Raw genomic sequence first — 15,318 nt, forward strand, 5'->3', positions numbered from 1 at the left:
ATGTTTTTCCAGAACTCACAGTGAAAATATCAAACTTATAGCTCACTCTTTTGTTTTGTTTTGTTTTTTGCAGGCAGCTATATTTGCTCTTCTCTGGTCTCCAAGGAGTTTCTAAAGTTGGCCATGAGACTCAAGGGCCCCACTTAGGGTCAATTTAGTCATACACAGCCAATCTGAAATCAGATTTTAGTATATCAGTGAGAAACATTTCAGTTTTTAAGAAAGGAAATTTCATAAGCCAGTAACCCTCAGATATACAAGGCCAGATCTATCATTTCAGTGCAGATGTGAGAGCGTATTACCTCTGTCTTCAAAATTATAGCTGTTTGATATTTTTAACAGAAATAAGTTGTCTTAAAGAATCAGTAACCATGTGGATAAGTAAGACTGGCAAACTAGCTGACACAGCCATCTTGGACTTACAAAGCCATTCCTTCAGAAAGGCTCCTTTCCAAATGCTTACAAGAAAACTAAGCAGCAATTAGCTAAGAGAGATGGTCCTTCAATACATAAATATTTTATTACAAGGGAGGAAATAACAGAATCACATTTTCAAGTAATAAAACCAACAGAAGGCCCCTGTGGGTTTCTGCTGAAACCTGTGGCTGGGCTTTGTGCTGTCCGACATATTCTAAACAATCCAGAGAACAGAGTGAACAGTAAGATGACTACATTTTCCCCATGACATTAGGTTATTCGGGGCAATAAAAGCAAAAGCCAAACGCAAAGAAGGATTTTATAAGACTAAGAAACTAGTTAAGGGCTGATAAATGAAATTCAGGGAGATAAATGTGAAGTTCTACACAAGTGAAAATAAACCTACCTCCATGCGTAACAAACTGATTATAATCAACTGGCACACTTTCTTCAAAGAAACTATCACACATGCTAAGATTCTCCTGCCTTGAAAAGCATTGAGGAAGGGATGCGATGATGGTGTCTTATAAAATCATAAGTGGCCCAGAGACCAACAGTAGACCTCAACTAATGTTTCTTCCAGTATAAGGAATAAGAAATTCTAGCAAAAGCAGTCTTGCACAAAAACAAATGAAAAGCAGAGTTCTTTACATGATGTGTCAAACTGTGGGATTCAGCATGGTAAGAGGCTGAAGACACTAGTATTTTACATAGGTCTAAAAGCAATTGGCTTAATTAAAAGTCCCCTAAGAATTAGTAAGCACACAGAAACTGTAGCTGAATCATAAAGAGTACTCAGTGGAGATACCACTGTATACAAGGCTCAATCTATGACCTTTTTGACATTATTAGCAATGGAATACAGCTACCTTGTCCTTGTTATTTTATTGTCGGTAATGATTCATCTTAAACACATAGAGTAAAAATACATTATTTGTCTTCTGTTAGGTTCATTCTTACAAGAAAATAAGGGCAAGTGTTATAAATAACAACACAGAATCTTGTATGAAATGAATAAATTAATAGGAGGACTCATCCCATTTACTGATTTGCTTTGTCCTTGTGATATAAGTTTTAGAAAAAAATGCATAGCAATCTCAGCAGGTGACCAAGACTGTAAATACCAGATTCAGACTTTAAATGTTAATACAAGATATTAATGTGACATTTCCATAAGAAAGGCTAGCAAAATAGAGAGTATTGGAATATTCCTCCTTCTGGTAAGGTGACATCAACTATTACAATTAGAATGCCTAATGAATAAGGCATTTGAAAACCAGAAATGTCACAAGATCTGGCTTTGATATCATTGGTTCTAGCAGCTATAAATAAATATTCAGTAACTATTACTGTGTGTCTGGAATACACATTATGCAGAAAAAAAATAGCAGCTTCATTCAGTGTACCAAATTCATGATCAAGACTCAGTCAGTTTCCCTCTGAGTTCACTAGGATCAGGCTTGTTAATTACACAGATACTTTGGTTCATGACCTGCCTAAGAGGTGGAAAGTTTGGTGAGAAGCAAAGGATGATCACAAACTGAGAAGTAAATTTAAAAATTCAGTTGTTGCTGCCTGCCAGAGGAGAAGTTTAGATGGAGAATCTGGAAGTGAGAGAAACACAGGATTGTGTTTTTGTCTGAGGAAAGTTAACAGATGGTCTAAAAAGGAGCAGCTTTAAATAAGACCAGCAGCCAAAAAGTATGTGGAGATAGCAATACAAGATTTTTTTTATCTATTCTGCATCACTGTTTTATAGCTTTGTGAAATAGCATAGTCTCAAAGCTTCACCTTGTATCCTTACTCATTCAGTTTAAAATACTTTAATCTTTTTGTTGCTTTGGGAAAAAGAACATTATGCTGTGAGGGCAGGAAGGCTCTTCAGAGGTATCTGGACAGGTTGGATCAAAGGGCCAAGGCCAATTAGGAGAGATTTAACAAAGCCATGGGCCAGGTCCTGCACTTAGGCCACAACCACCCTATGCAACACTACAGGCTTGGGGATGTGAAGCTGGAACACTCTCCAGTGGAAAGGACCTGGAGGCATTGGTTGACAGCTGCCAAAACATGAGCCAGCAGTGTGCCCAGGTGGCGATGGTGACCAATAGCATCCTAGCTTGTATTAGAAGCAGTGTGACCAGCAGGAGCAGGAAAGTGATTGTGCCCATATACTCAGCACTGGTGAGGCTGCACCTCAAATATTGTGTTCAGTTTTGGGTCTCTCACCACAAGAAGGATATTGAGATGCTGAAGTAAGTCCAGAGATTGGCAACAAAACTGGTGAAGGGTCTAGAGAACAAGTCTGATGAGGAGGGGCTAAGGAAACTGGGAGTATTTAGTCTTGAGGAGTGAGGGTAGATATGACCACTCTACAACTACCCAAAAGGAGGCTGTAATGAGATGGGGGTCAGTCTCTTCTCCCAGGTAAGCAGTGATAGCACAAGAGGAAATGGCCTCAGTTGCACCAGGGGACATTTAGGTTGGACATTAGGAAGAACTTTTTCACTGAGAGCATTGTTAAACACTGGCACAGGCTATCAATGCAGATGATGGAGTCCTCATCCCTGGAGATACTTAAATGAAGCACTAAGGGACATGGTGCAGTGGTTGACTTGCCAGTGTTAGGTTAGTCATTGGACATGATGGTCAAAGGTCTTTTCCAACCAAAAGGATTTTACAATTCTATGAACAGAGGTATTAGAAAATGAGTATCTTGTGTATAACTATTTCAGAGACACAGGTCTCTGAAACATTGCTGAAGCACCAAAAAACAAGAAAAAGGGTTGTGACAATCATTCTCTTCAGCTATAATGGGAAAGACTGCTGCAAGAAGGAAACAATCTTCATTCAGATTCTTATTAAGGTGCTCTCCTACTCTTTAACAGTAAGAGGCAGACAGAGACATACAATTTTTGTTAAATGTCAAACTTACTCCAGCATAGGATACTGTATCATAATCACACATCAAGTACTCAGCTGTAAAACAACTGAAACAAACTTTCAGAATTACTTACCTGATTTTCTTCATGAGAAACTCTCATTTGTTCTTTAAGAACTGACATTCTGGCTGCTTCTTCTTTCCTCAATACTCTTTCCTTCTTTAGCTCAGGGCTCCAGAAAGTTTTGATGCTATTCATGGAGGATCCCAGCTTGCTGTCCTTAATGTCTAGTTCTTTTCTGAGAAGATCATTCTCCCTCTGTAGGTCCTTAAGCTGAGCCTGCAGGTCTAACATGGTACTATCTCTAACTTGTCTCAGCATAGAAGGAACCTGATGGTGGTGATGGTGTGAAGATGTGGTCAGACCTCCATGCTGATCGGTATAAGAAAGGACATCTGTGTGTGAAAGTCCAGCTGAAGCAATATTAGGACTGCTCCCCATAGCTGTGACTCGACCACCATACACAGCTCGATTTGTAGCCCTTCCAAGAGTCATTGTGCCCTTTGGGAAAGTAGTAGAAGCTACACCTTCATGGTCACTCAGATACATTGGTCCAGATGTTGCATAGGCTGCATTAAGGGACTGGATGTTCTCCATTGATAACGTCTTACCTGTTCCTCCTCCTCCTCCACTATTTGTTCGCCTATGGCCCAGGCGTGGAGATCTTGGTAAACGAGGAGATCTGGAGGGGCTTCCTTCTAAGTTGCTGATTGTTCTTGCACTTCCATACATTTTTCTTCTGCTTTGAGGTACTATTTATTAAGGAATCAGTAACACTAAAGTTGAATACTAAATTTATAATTCCAGCTAGAAATATTGGCAGTTTCACCACATTCTTCCAGTAGGCAAAAATATTTTCTTCCTCCAAAGTCAGAAACCTGAAAAAGATATCATAAAATTGAGTAAATTCTCATCTTGGAAAATAAGTTTACAAGCATTGACATATCACAGAATCATAGAATGGTAGGAGTTGGAAGGGAACTTTAGAGATCATCCAGTCCAACCTCCTTGCTCAAGCAGGTACACCTAGATGAGGTCACACAGGAACGCATCCAGGCAGGGTTTGAAAATCACCAGAGGAGATTTCACACCCTCCCTGTGCAGCCAGTGCCAGTGTTCCATCACCTTCACGGTGAAATAGTTTTTCCTTATGTTTAAACGCAACATGGCGTTCCAGCTTCTTTCCATTACTCCTTGTCCTGTCACTTGAGACAGGAAAAAGTGATGGCCCAACCTCCTGACATCCATCATTTATATATTTGTAAATATTAATGAGATCCCCTGTAGTTTCATCTTGTATATTAGAATAATTAGGACAGAATAAGTACATAGGCAGGGGGGTTACTTTTCCTTGGATTAGCAAAGAAGGTTTTGGATAGGAAAAAGATCAAGGAAACGGTGTTTAACAGTTCAGCTATAACCAGTAAAAACTTATTGTTAATTTTTCTAACTGCAACAAAGCAATTGGAGTTAGTATTTCCTTCTAAGCAATTATAATTACAAAACATTATCACTTGTTCAATGAAGTACTATCTTGCTGATATTTGTTGTTAATAGGCTTCTCGGGACAAGGTTGCATGACAATAATCTGGGTTTCCATTTACAGGAGGAGTACTGCTGAAATTCCATTTTCTTTCTTTTGTCTTGTGGATGTCATATTACTTGGAGCTATTCTTTTATTTTAATTACCCAAACAACAGATAAAGGTAGATCTATGTCCTGTTTTCAGATTCTTCAGTACTATCATTACATATTTACCAAGCCTCAAGTAAGACAAAAAGCTGGTTTCATTCAGTCTGGCCTAGGACAGGTTGCAGACCCACTTCATGCATTTTCCCATAAATTACCATTTTACATTTTAAATTCCAATTCAGGTTAATATTACTAGAAAAAACAGATAGTCATCTATTTCTCAATATTTTTTTCGCAACATACTTTTTAATGTATACAATTTATGACTCAAAACTATAAGATTCTAATATGATGCTAATGGATGCTAATAGAATGCTAATCTCACTCATTTTCCAAACATATTACTTCTATATTTTACACAGTTACACATTTCCTGAAATACTGTCTTGACAGAACCCCGTATTTCTGTTTTTCACTGGTTACATACTCTTACCAGGCTCTGCACCCCTCAATAAACAAATCAGTGCCATCAGGGTCCAAGTGAGAATTTTCCACATTGTGTCTGTCAGTCTTCTTAAAACAAGTCCAAAAGAATTGTGTAGAGGCATTTAGCATTTTTAGCCTTAGAACAGACTGGGGATTATTTTGCCTGTTTCCTGGTCTCTGTCAATCATTAACAGTTCAGAAAAAAATGGAAACTAGATCTTGTCAGACAATAGCCTGTGGTGTCTGAATAACTTAATGAAATTATTAAACTCCTCTTTGATTCAGTTCAGAAAAAGCACTTAGTGTTGTTATATACCACATCTCTCCCATAAAATATTTGGGCCAAAGCAGATCATTCTCAGATCAGATATCTCAAATCATTAGAAACAGGTAACAGTTTGAACTTCGCTACCAATCCTGCATGTAGCTGCAGCACACATAGAGTTGTCGCCAGTTTCGCATTAGAGGTTTCACTAACAAGCAGGTGCTAGACAGCATGCAGTGAGGCTAATTCCATGGCACATTTAACTTTATTGAAAATATCAAGTCACACTATGGCAGAAAACACCAAGATATGTCAAAATATTTCAGTAACTAGATATAGGGCCAGAGGCAACAAAACATAGCAAACCCTTCCTTGTGGGATATTCCCATGACAGTAAAAAATAATATGAGCAAATATTCAGACTATGCTCAGGAAGGCATACTAACTACTAAATCTACAGTATCATCTTAACCATATAGAAATCATTCTTCATATTACTAACAGCAGTCAAAGATATTTAATGAAAGATAAAGAAACTTCATTTCTTCCTTCTGTTTTTTAGAGTTTTGTTTTTTGGTTGGGTTTGGTGGGGGGGGTTTTTTGGTTGATTGGTTTTAGGGTTCCATTTTTTTCTGGGTGTCGTGTGTGTGCGTCCTCAGACTACAGCACACTATTAGTTTCATAAGGGTCAGCATTACTGTTTTCTTATCATCAAGTGAAAACCAGTTTTTGAACATGGAGCTATTTTCTGACATAGTGTCAATACATCTCACATGCTGACCACTTACACCATTTTCATATGCAGACACAGTGGGGCCAGAACAGCCACCAAAATACAGATGGGAAAGGGAAAACAAAGGTTAAAAAAAGAACCCTGACAATTGTGCTTAAAAAGCTCAGGGTCGATTTAGAGTTTCTGTGTCTCTTTCTCTGGCCAGAATCATCTAGTCAGCAGTAGTTTGGATGTTGGCCAAATACTTAATAGCTTTGTGCAACTACTTGCCAGTATTAACATCCAGCCAAGATCTCAAACATTTGTAATACTACCAAAAGCTTTAAGGGAACCCCTTCCTTACAGCTATCCTCCCCAAATAATACACAGTGACAGTGAAGTGCAGAAATTATCAATCTGATTTTTTTGAATACTCAGTGGCTTCCAAGCTGTTAAAAACTCTCTAGTACTCTAACTCCCCAGATAGAAACTAAAAGCTTCAACACACAAAACATAATAGATGTAAAAGATAATACTCCTCTGTTGTCCACTAGGCTTCACGTTCCCTGCATTTTGAGACACCACAAAAGAAGGAGATTGACAGAAAAAGCTCTGTCCTATAAAGACAAGTCTTGATAAACAGTAAGGATTCTATTAAAAATATTTAAATACTCTTATAATCACAAAAATATTCTCTGGAGGTGGAAGTCCAGAGCTGCATGTATATTCAAAGTAGTGACCAACAGTCATTTTTCTGTTTAACATTACTTTATGACCATTTTAACAGTGTCTCAACATGTCCTCATAAAATATTATTTTATTTGCATGTTTATTATCTGTATTCATTTTTAAAAAAACCTAGCAAGCTGATGCAAACTACATACAGAGAAGCAAGGCCTATTGTACAGCATGTTTTCCTTCTTCATTAATTTGAGCAGCATGGCATGTCTTCTTTTAATAAAGTAACAAAGATCTTGAACAAAATGCTGGTTCATAAGTTAGCACAAGACCTACATTGTTTTTATTATAAGAGCAAGTATTCTTTTTTCCTGCTTATGAGGCCGATGAAATTACTTATCACCCCCATTTTTTAATCATAAGAAAAATCATCCATTTCTTCCTACTACTCTACTATTCCTCAAATATCTGAAAAACAAAATACACATGCCAATATTAAAAGCAACATAATCTTCATTTATGTTCCTTAAAGTGACCTGAATCTGTATTGCAAATATAAATTTTTACTATAGTCTGCACAGTATCTTTCTTTTTACTTGTTGTTATTAACTTATCTACTTCCTCTTGTAGTTAGTTACAAAAATAGTACAAATGTAGTTGTGTGTAAAGTTAGTTTCAAAGTCTGTTCTGATCTTGCAAGTTTATGTCCCTGAACTCCCATCTATGTTAAATGAAAGAACTGGCATATATCACCTCACAGAATTAGTTCACCACACCTGCCTGTCTTTCACTTCTACTTCATACAACAGAAATAGTGTATGAAAGAAAGAGTAGGAATAGCTGCTGAAAATGCATCTAATGACATACATTGACAATAAAGTTGTCAGGCATTCTAACATTGTCAGGTGCAATGACAGCAATTAATACTTACCATGTGATCAAAAAACTCCTGCAGTGGAAATATTTACCCAAAATTCAGTATTAAAAGGGGTTTTTTTTGGGGGGGAGAATAAAAAGCAGTTCTGACTGAATTAACAGGACTGTCAATTATACTGCTCTTGAGTATATTTAAGTGAAGAGTCAACAACACCTTTTTAATTCTCTTTTATAGGAGTTCCATAGTTTTAAAATAAAGCTAGTGTTCAGTAGAGGTACACTTTTTCAATGCATTGACTTTTTCCTCTTTATTACAATGTTAGAGACATTATAACTGGTTTAAGACACTTTTAAAGCATAATATATATGAGAAATGGGCTTTTATTTAACGCAATATTCAAACTTCAACTGATCCTTCCAATACTCTAACTTTTAGTTTAGATCTGTTACTGAAAGTCTAATTTTTAACATATTACCTCCAATACTTTCAGTAAAAGAATTTTTTTCCTCCATGTGCCAGGAGTTGGAGGATTCTAAGGGTTTCCTGGGGTGTCCAAGATGCTTAAAGAATGTGAGAAATTTCATATTTATTTTCTTTTTCTGAAAATATATAATTTTAAAAGGCTTCTATAGCCATGCAATGGCAGAAACATCACATCTAGTTTCCAGTTTGTTCTCTGGAAAAAAAAATATCTTCATAAAAAGCAGTAGGGCATTTATCTATCAATTCTGAGAAAGTACAACTAATGATGCAAACTACAAATCACATTTATTCTAATTCAATGGTCAACCTACAGAAACAGGTATGTTTAGTATCACTCTTTCTTTAAAACATTAAGCACCAGCATTGACAGTATTGTTAAGAGTTTCCAAGATGCAGGGTAAAAAGACATCAGTTATAATTGATGAAAGTTCACAGTCCTGAGCTCATTGTGTCATTGTTTTGCTCACCATCTGTTCTTTCTGCAACTGTTAACACTTAGAGCCTATTTTTTGGTGGGGGTCAGGTGGTGTGAATCACAAATAATAAGAGAAAGAAACATATCCATTCAAAAAACACTGCCTGCATCTCTTCAGCTTCTTTAGTCTTCTCAGCTTTCCTGCACCACAATGACCTTCTCAGGATACACAGATATTTTTAAAAGTTTGGCAAGCTTTTGCCTTTCCAGAGAATTCCTAACATTTTAGTCTCTGCAGGTATGCAGGTACCTTGTGTGTGCTAAATTCTGTATTCATTGTGCCTTCCATCCTGCAATTGTCAATCATGTGCCTCATTTCTTTCTCGATAAGAAATCTCATTTATCAATGCAAGCCTGCATTTACAAACTCCAATCTTTTCTGGAGGATTATTCTTAAGCACTTGGCTCACAAGACAAATAGGATTTTTAGTTTCTTATTAAACAACAATAAAAAAATTACATGTCTTAAATTTTTACTGAAGTGGTCTCTTTTGGAGAAAGATGTTAAAATGTACGAGTATACATCGTTCTTCAGGATTAAACTTACTTTAAAATTATGCCTAATGAGTAGCACAATTTGCTTTGCTTTTGCCAAAGTTCACCAAACTTGAACGACTACTTAGATTACAGCTAAAAATGTATTTGTTATCTATTGAATTATCTTTACACTTCCATTGAAAAGTTACAGTTCAAAAATAAACATGACCTAGGATGACCTGAAAGTTTTCTAGCTATAACTGGAAGAATGGTCTTGTTCTATTAACTCTAAATTTAAAGTAGTAACAAACACCACCTTTCTTCCTCCCTTAATTAGTATGTTAGCTGTTATTTGTACTTAATAATAACAAAAGCCTGTTTTTTAAAGCTTCTTTACGAAGCAACTGTAACTTCAGGACAAACACAAGGGACAGCTCCAGACATTTAGAAAAATATGTAGTACTGCTAGGAAAAAAAAAAAATCATTATAAACATAAGGATGCAGTGAGGACATGCTTCATCTTGAATTTCCATTATTATAATTACTTGTAAAAAGTAAAGAAAATAGAAGGACAAAGGAAAATAACAAAAAATATGTTAAAAATATATTTATACTATGATTTAATAGACAAACTTATTTCTTAGATGCAAACTAAATTGCCTTGCTCATGGAGCATCCAAATTGTGCACAAGCAGGCTGATTCACATTTGCAATTTCCTATTGCTAATTTATCATCTAGTCCACATTTCTTCTGCTTTATATATGATCAAGAAAAAAACAACCCCTTTACAAAGCAAATTATCATTCAAATTCTCTGATCAAATGTGAGGGAGGCAAGAATCTCATTTTTAAAAAGTTTACTCTTTAAATGCATGTTAACAACACCAAGCTGCGATTCTGATATAAATTTTCATTTTTCCTCAAGAATTGTGTGCATTTACCTTTTCCTTTTACATACTCTGGACAGATTCTGTTGTGAGAGCAGACAACACTTACTGAACACTTACTAGAAGTTATTTTAAATCAACTGTTAAGTCACTATGCAAAAAAGCAAAATAGGTTAAAGATCACACCACAATTTGGAAATAAGGAACCAAAATGGAGAGCTGTTGTGATGCTTCACACCTTGCAGAAAGGGCTCTGAGATTTCAGGCATTGAAAAGACCATGTTTGATCTTTAAGAGTAATACAAGTAATACAAGAGATTCATAAATTCACTTGGTAAAAATAAGGCTTTAATGGGTTTATACATGTGTGTTTATACTAAATACACTGCTTCAAACTGAAAGTTTTTGAAAACACTGTATGATGCCTATTATCTGTCTTTCCCCTTCCTATTCATAACAGCAAATAAGGCTATATGAGATTAAGACAGAATACACTCAGTTAAATGCTTAGGAATAACAGAAGAAAAACATATTTTCTTACTGTAGACATAATTTTTAAGGGAAGTCACACTTCCCATGCATCAAGAATATTTTGATGTTGCCAAAATAAACATTGTTTTTTTCAATAAAACCACCAAGGTAGGACACCACCACACACTCCTTACACACTGTCTTGAAACAACAAACATCTATACTTTCAACGTTCATACCAACAGCCTTCTAAATAAGGCTGTTTACTTGATACATATATATTATACACGCATTAAAGACTGCGATTATTTGTTTCCAGAATAAAATCTAAGAACTGAAAATGTGGAAAGGAAGTTAATCAAGCTTATAGTTACACCTGTAAAACTGTCCATTTTCACATTAAGTATGTTTAAGAAAATTCTATCAGTTACATTAATACTTTTCATTTTAAGATGCATTTTTGAACACAGGCTTATAATAATTTCTGGAATTACTTTTTTATTTATTTATTCACAGAAAGGTTAAAAAAAGTTCCTCAGCCACTTGGCTGTTGGTTATTAACAACTTCATAGCATGATCCAATCTTTCATCTTCACTCTGACACTGAACCCATTTTAGCTGACCATAATCATATCAACTCACTAGCACAATTTCTAAGCCCTTACAGGTATTGGACATGAATATTTGACACAACATGTTATAACTGCTTTCCTTAAGGAAAAACAAATTGTCTGAGTAGACTTCAATTGAAGTCTTTGAAAAAAAAAATATATAAATTAAAACCAAGGCACAGTACAACTGTCAATACTTAGCTATCAAAAATAAACATGCTTTAGAGCAAATTGTCTTCCAAGGAAGCACTTGAGAGTATCCATTTCTTGCACTATTGTTTCATATCAGTCAAACAGAACAACTATGTTTTACTGTCATATTTGTCCACTAATCTGAATTGTTTTAAAAACAAGAGTAAGAACTGTATTTCAAGAGCAAAATACTTTGAGGACAAAAATACACTACATAAAGCCATTTAAGTTGAAGTGCACACTGTTACAGAAATAATAGACCTATGCTGTTTCATTAAGTTATTAAATGATTCAGACATTGCACATACCACAGACATAATGAAATGTGTTTTAGCAGATTACCTGTAAATTAATTTCACTAACCATGAAGAATGCTTTGTTAACAATACTGAAAATTGAAGAGCCATCAGAACAATCTCCAACAGAATTCATTTGACCAAGAAAAATCAGTTCCTGAGAATCCAAGTACTGTGGTCTCCAAGTCCATTCAGTTTGTTATTTTTGCAATAAGACAATCCAGATGGATACCAAATCCATTTGGAAGCCACGAGTACAGCCACAGCAAACCTAAGAAGAATTGGTGTTAAATCACCAAAGTGTATTTTTGTACCACCTCAAAGTCAGTAGATTAGTATGGCCAGTAAGTCTGCATTCATCTCAAGACATTCAAGCTATTTATTTGGTGGGAAACTGTCCCAAGTATTACCAGTGCTCTGTGCAATATGTGATCTGTTGGACAAAATTCAGGAATGGCAAAGACTCCTGTTATTTTGAAGAAAGTGACATAAAAGTAAATTGCACATTATATCCAGCCAGGCAATCATTACACACATTGCTTTCCTTAGGGAGTTCACATCTCAATTCCACAGTTACCCCACTAATTGCAGCATAAAATTTTCACACATACTGCTACCATTTATCTTACACTGACCTTTTTACTCCTTTCACCATTCCATTTCCCACAAAACTTGAGATTTTTTTCCTAAGTTAATTAGCTCTAGAATAAATCTCTCACAATTTTCCTTTTCTGTATAGGTTAACTGCTAGATTCTACAACTGCACTGTGACTTCAGTTAAGAGAGATAGTATAACAAGCATGAAAAGGTGTGAGAAAATATTTGTTGACAGATAGTGTAAGTAAAAACTACATTGATCCTTCAGGAAGCCACATGTTAACTAGTCTGAAGCATTTCCAGTGAACACTAGTCTGCAAGAGCGAGTTTAAGAGTAGCTTTCCTAGATTGTCAAGGTTTTTTAAAGGGGATATCAGCTTTCTCACCTTAGAAGGACTCAGAAAAGCTTAGGTTTATTAAACACTCAAACAATGGCTCCTACACGTTCAATCACAACTTGAAACTTGAGTTACATCTCAAATTCTTAGACACATTTACCATCCCAAAAGTTCTCTCTTATTATTCATTACAAATTAAACAGATCAGTAATATACAACTTCCCAAAAAAGGTAAACCGTCCATCTGAAAGTCTACAGTTCTAATATTGTGAAGGAATTCCAGATTTCTGAACAAAAATGGTGCAAAAATAATGGAGTCTTATCCAGCAAAGTGCTAAAATATCTTTGCTGCTGTTCTCTCCTTTCTCAGAGCTCAGAACCTCAGACTGTCTCTGAAAGAAAAGGAGGTTGGTGTTCCTAACTGTTACAACTAGCCCAAAACACAGTCTGGCTATTTACAATATTCCAAAGCTGGGCATTGCAAAAGCTGCTATTGCTAAATGATTCCTAATAGTCCCCTGAGGTCGACAGCCTAGAAGGCAACAACACAACTTAAGTAGTGCCCTAGCAGTGTTAATTCCAAGGTATTTACTTTTTCTTATACAAATAAACATTGGATATCTATGCTTATAAACTTTCACGCCAGAAGTTGTTCACAATCCTTTTCAAGGAAAATATTTGTTTTGGTCACAGTTCACACACAGACAATAACAAACAAACATAAATCCATCTCCTTTCATTTTAAAAAGATTGTTTCTTTACAAAACACATTCTGTAACAAAAAAAGGGACCAATTAAAAGTCAAGTGCTACAGAAAAAGTTGTAACTATGTTTCTGCTGATGTGCTTTTGCATTTTCTTTTAAGTTTCACCTAGAAGCAGCAGCACTATCCAGTTCACTTAAGAGAACTTAATTTCCCAGCATTTCTTTGATCAACTATAATCCTCAGAAAGAAATTATGGTGTTATTTTACTTTTAATTAACTCTTCCCCTTTTGCCAGGGCTTTGTAGAAAATAAGCTACTATTAATATTGCAAAATAAGTAAGTTGAGGAAACCTCAGCATTGCAATATACATATATGATTACTCAAAAAAAATAAAACTTGTATCACAAAAATATTGTAAAAAGAGCCTAAAACTGAAGAAAACAAATATGATGTCACTAATAAAAGAGCAGTCACATTACAAAATAAAATTCACAGTAATATTGCCTAGATGGATCTGACTAACAATCTCCATATACATTCCAGGCATCTTACAAGCTAATTTAAATTGAGAAGATAACAGATGCATCATAGTGGATAAAAATATGATAAACACCATAAGAGGTACAGGTGGGAGAGCATATGTTATCTGTGGAAGCGATACACAGCCTGGTTGCCTCACCCTCTTTGAGGGGTGAGCAACCCACTCTCTTCTGTTAGTCATCATTCAAAGGTCTGTAAGAATCATCTTTCTAAAGCAAGACAATCACCTTGTGTATTTCCTTATGAAAACATGCATACTGAATAGCTAATTCTCTAAATCTCAGACATATTTGACTGCTGAATGAGCACTCCTGGTATGTCTAAGAATATGGACTCTACCTTCCCTTGCCACCTCACTACAGCCATCAGAGCAGGCAAAAAAAAAAAAATAGGAAAAGCAATATCATTGCATTTTACACCATCACTCATCAGAATTTGACTAGCAGTAGCTTAGGGATGTCAAAGAGCCACCCATAGAATACAAGAGGCGGTAGGATGAGTCTCCCTCAAATGCAGCTTAACCACAAGAGCATCATAATAAGTTAACACACTAGCACAAGGTAAAAGGAGATCAATGTTCAGAAAGAGCAGAGATATGCTATTTCTAAGGCAAGGAACTCCATTTCGCACAGCAGGATGGGAAAGAACAAAAGATGCCTCTTCAAACCAACCTCCTTGTTCATGCTTGGGAAACAGAAACCATTTTAGTCACTAAAACCTCTACATACTGGAAGAAGGGATGCATCTTAGTTCATGACAGAAGATGCTTTCTATTCATAAATCCATTTTTATGGTATAGAAAGAAAAAAAGTCCACACAATTACAAAGTCAAAGCACATGATCTCAATGCAACAGTGAGGAAGGAAAATAAGATGGTATCTTCCAGGTTCAGGAAGATAGCATATCAGCCTGGGTAACCCACCAACTGAGCAATATTAAAACTGCAGCTATTTAAAGACAACGTCAGTCAAGTCTCCTCCAAACCTGTCTACACACACTTTCTCTGATACAGAAAACCTTTAAATCCTCAGCACTATCCTTCAGCTATTTACTCCATCTGCTTTCTGGAATCATTTTTACCATCTACTATCTGCAAGTAAACAAATGGCATCTCTAAATAAAGTCCACATACTTACTTTGTTTCAGTAGCAAAGCGTTATCTCCTTCCCCTTGGACTTGAGATTTTAGTGCTAAAAGAAACTGACTACTTGAATACTACAAAAAACAACAAATAAAT

At 35.9% G+C, this 15,318-nt stretch overlaps 1 protein-coding gene across 1 annotated transcript in view; it reads right to left on the reverse strand.

Moving 5' to 3' along the window:
- ERC2 (ELKS/RAB6-interacting/CAST family member 2) overlaps positions 1 to 4,088 on the reverse strand; it is a 311,703-nt gene extending 307,615 nt beyond the window's left edge. The window contains exon 1 of the mRNA XM_062008749.1: positions 3,432 to 4,088. Coding sequence (XP_061864733.1) covers positions 3,432 to 4,088 — 657 coding nt within the window. The remainder of the gene's footprint in view (positions 1 to 3,431) is intronic.
- Positions 4,089 to 15,318: the final 11,230 nt, after the last annotated feature.

This window comes from Colius striatus, chromosome 15, assembly GCF_028858725.1.
Source record: "Colius striatus isolate bColStr4 chromosome 15, bColStr4.1.hap1, whole genome shotgun sequence".
Lineage (NCBI taxonomy): Eukaryota > Metazoa > Chordata > Aves > Coliiformes > Coliidae > Colius > Colius striatus.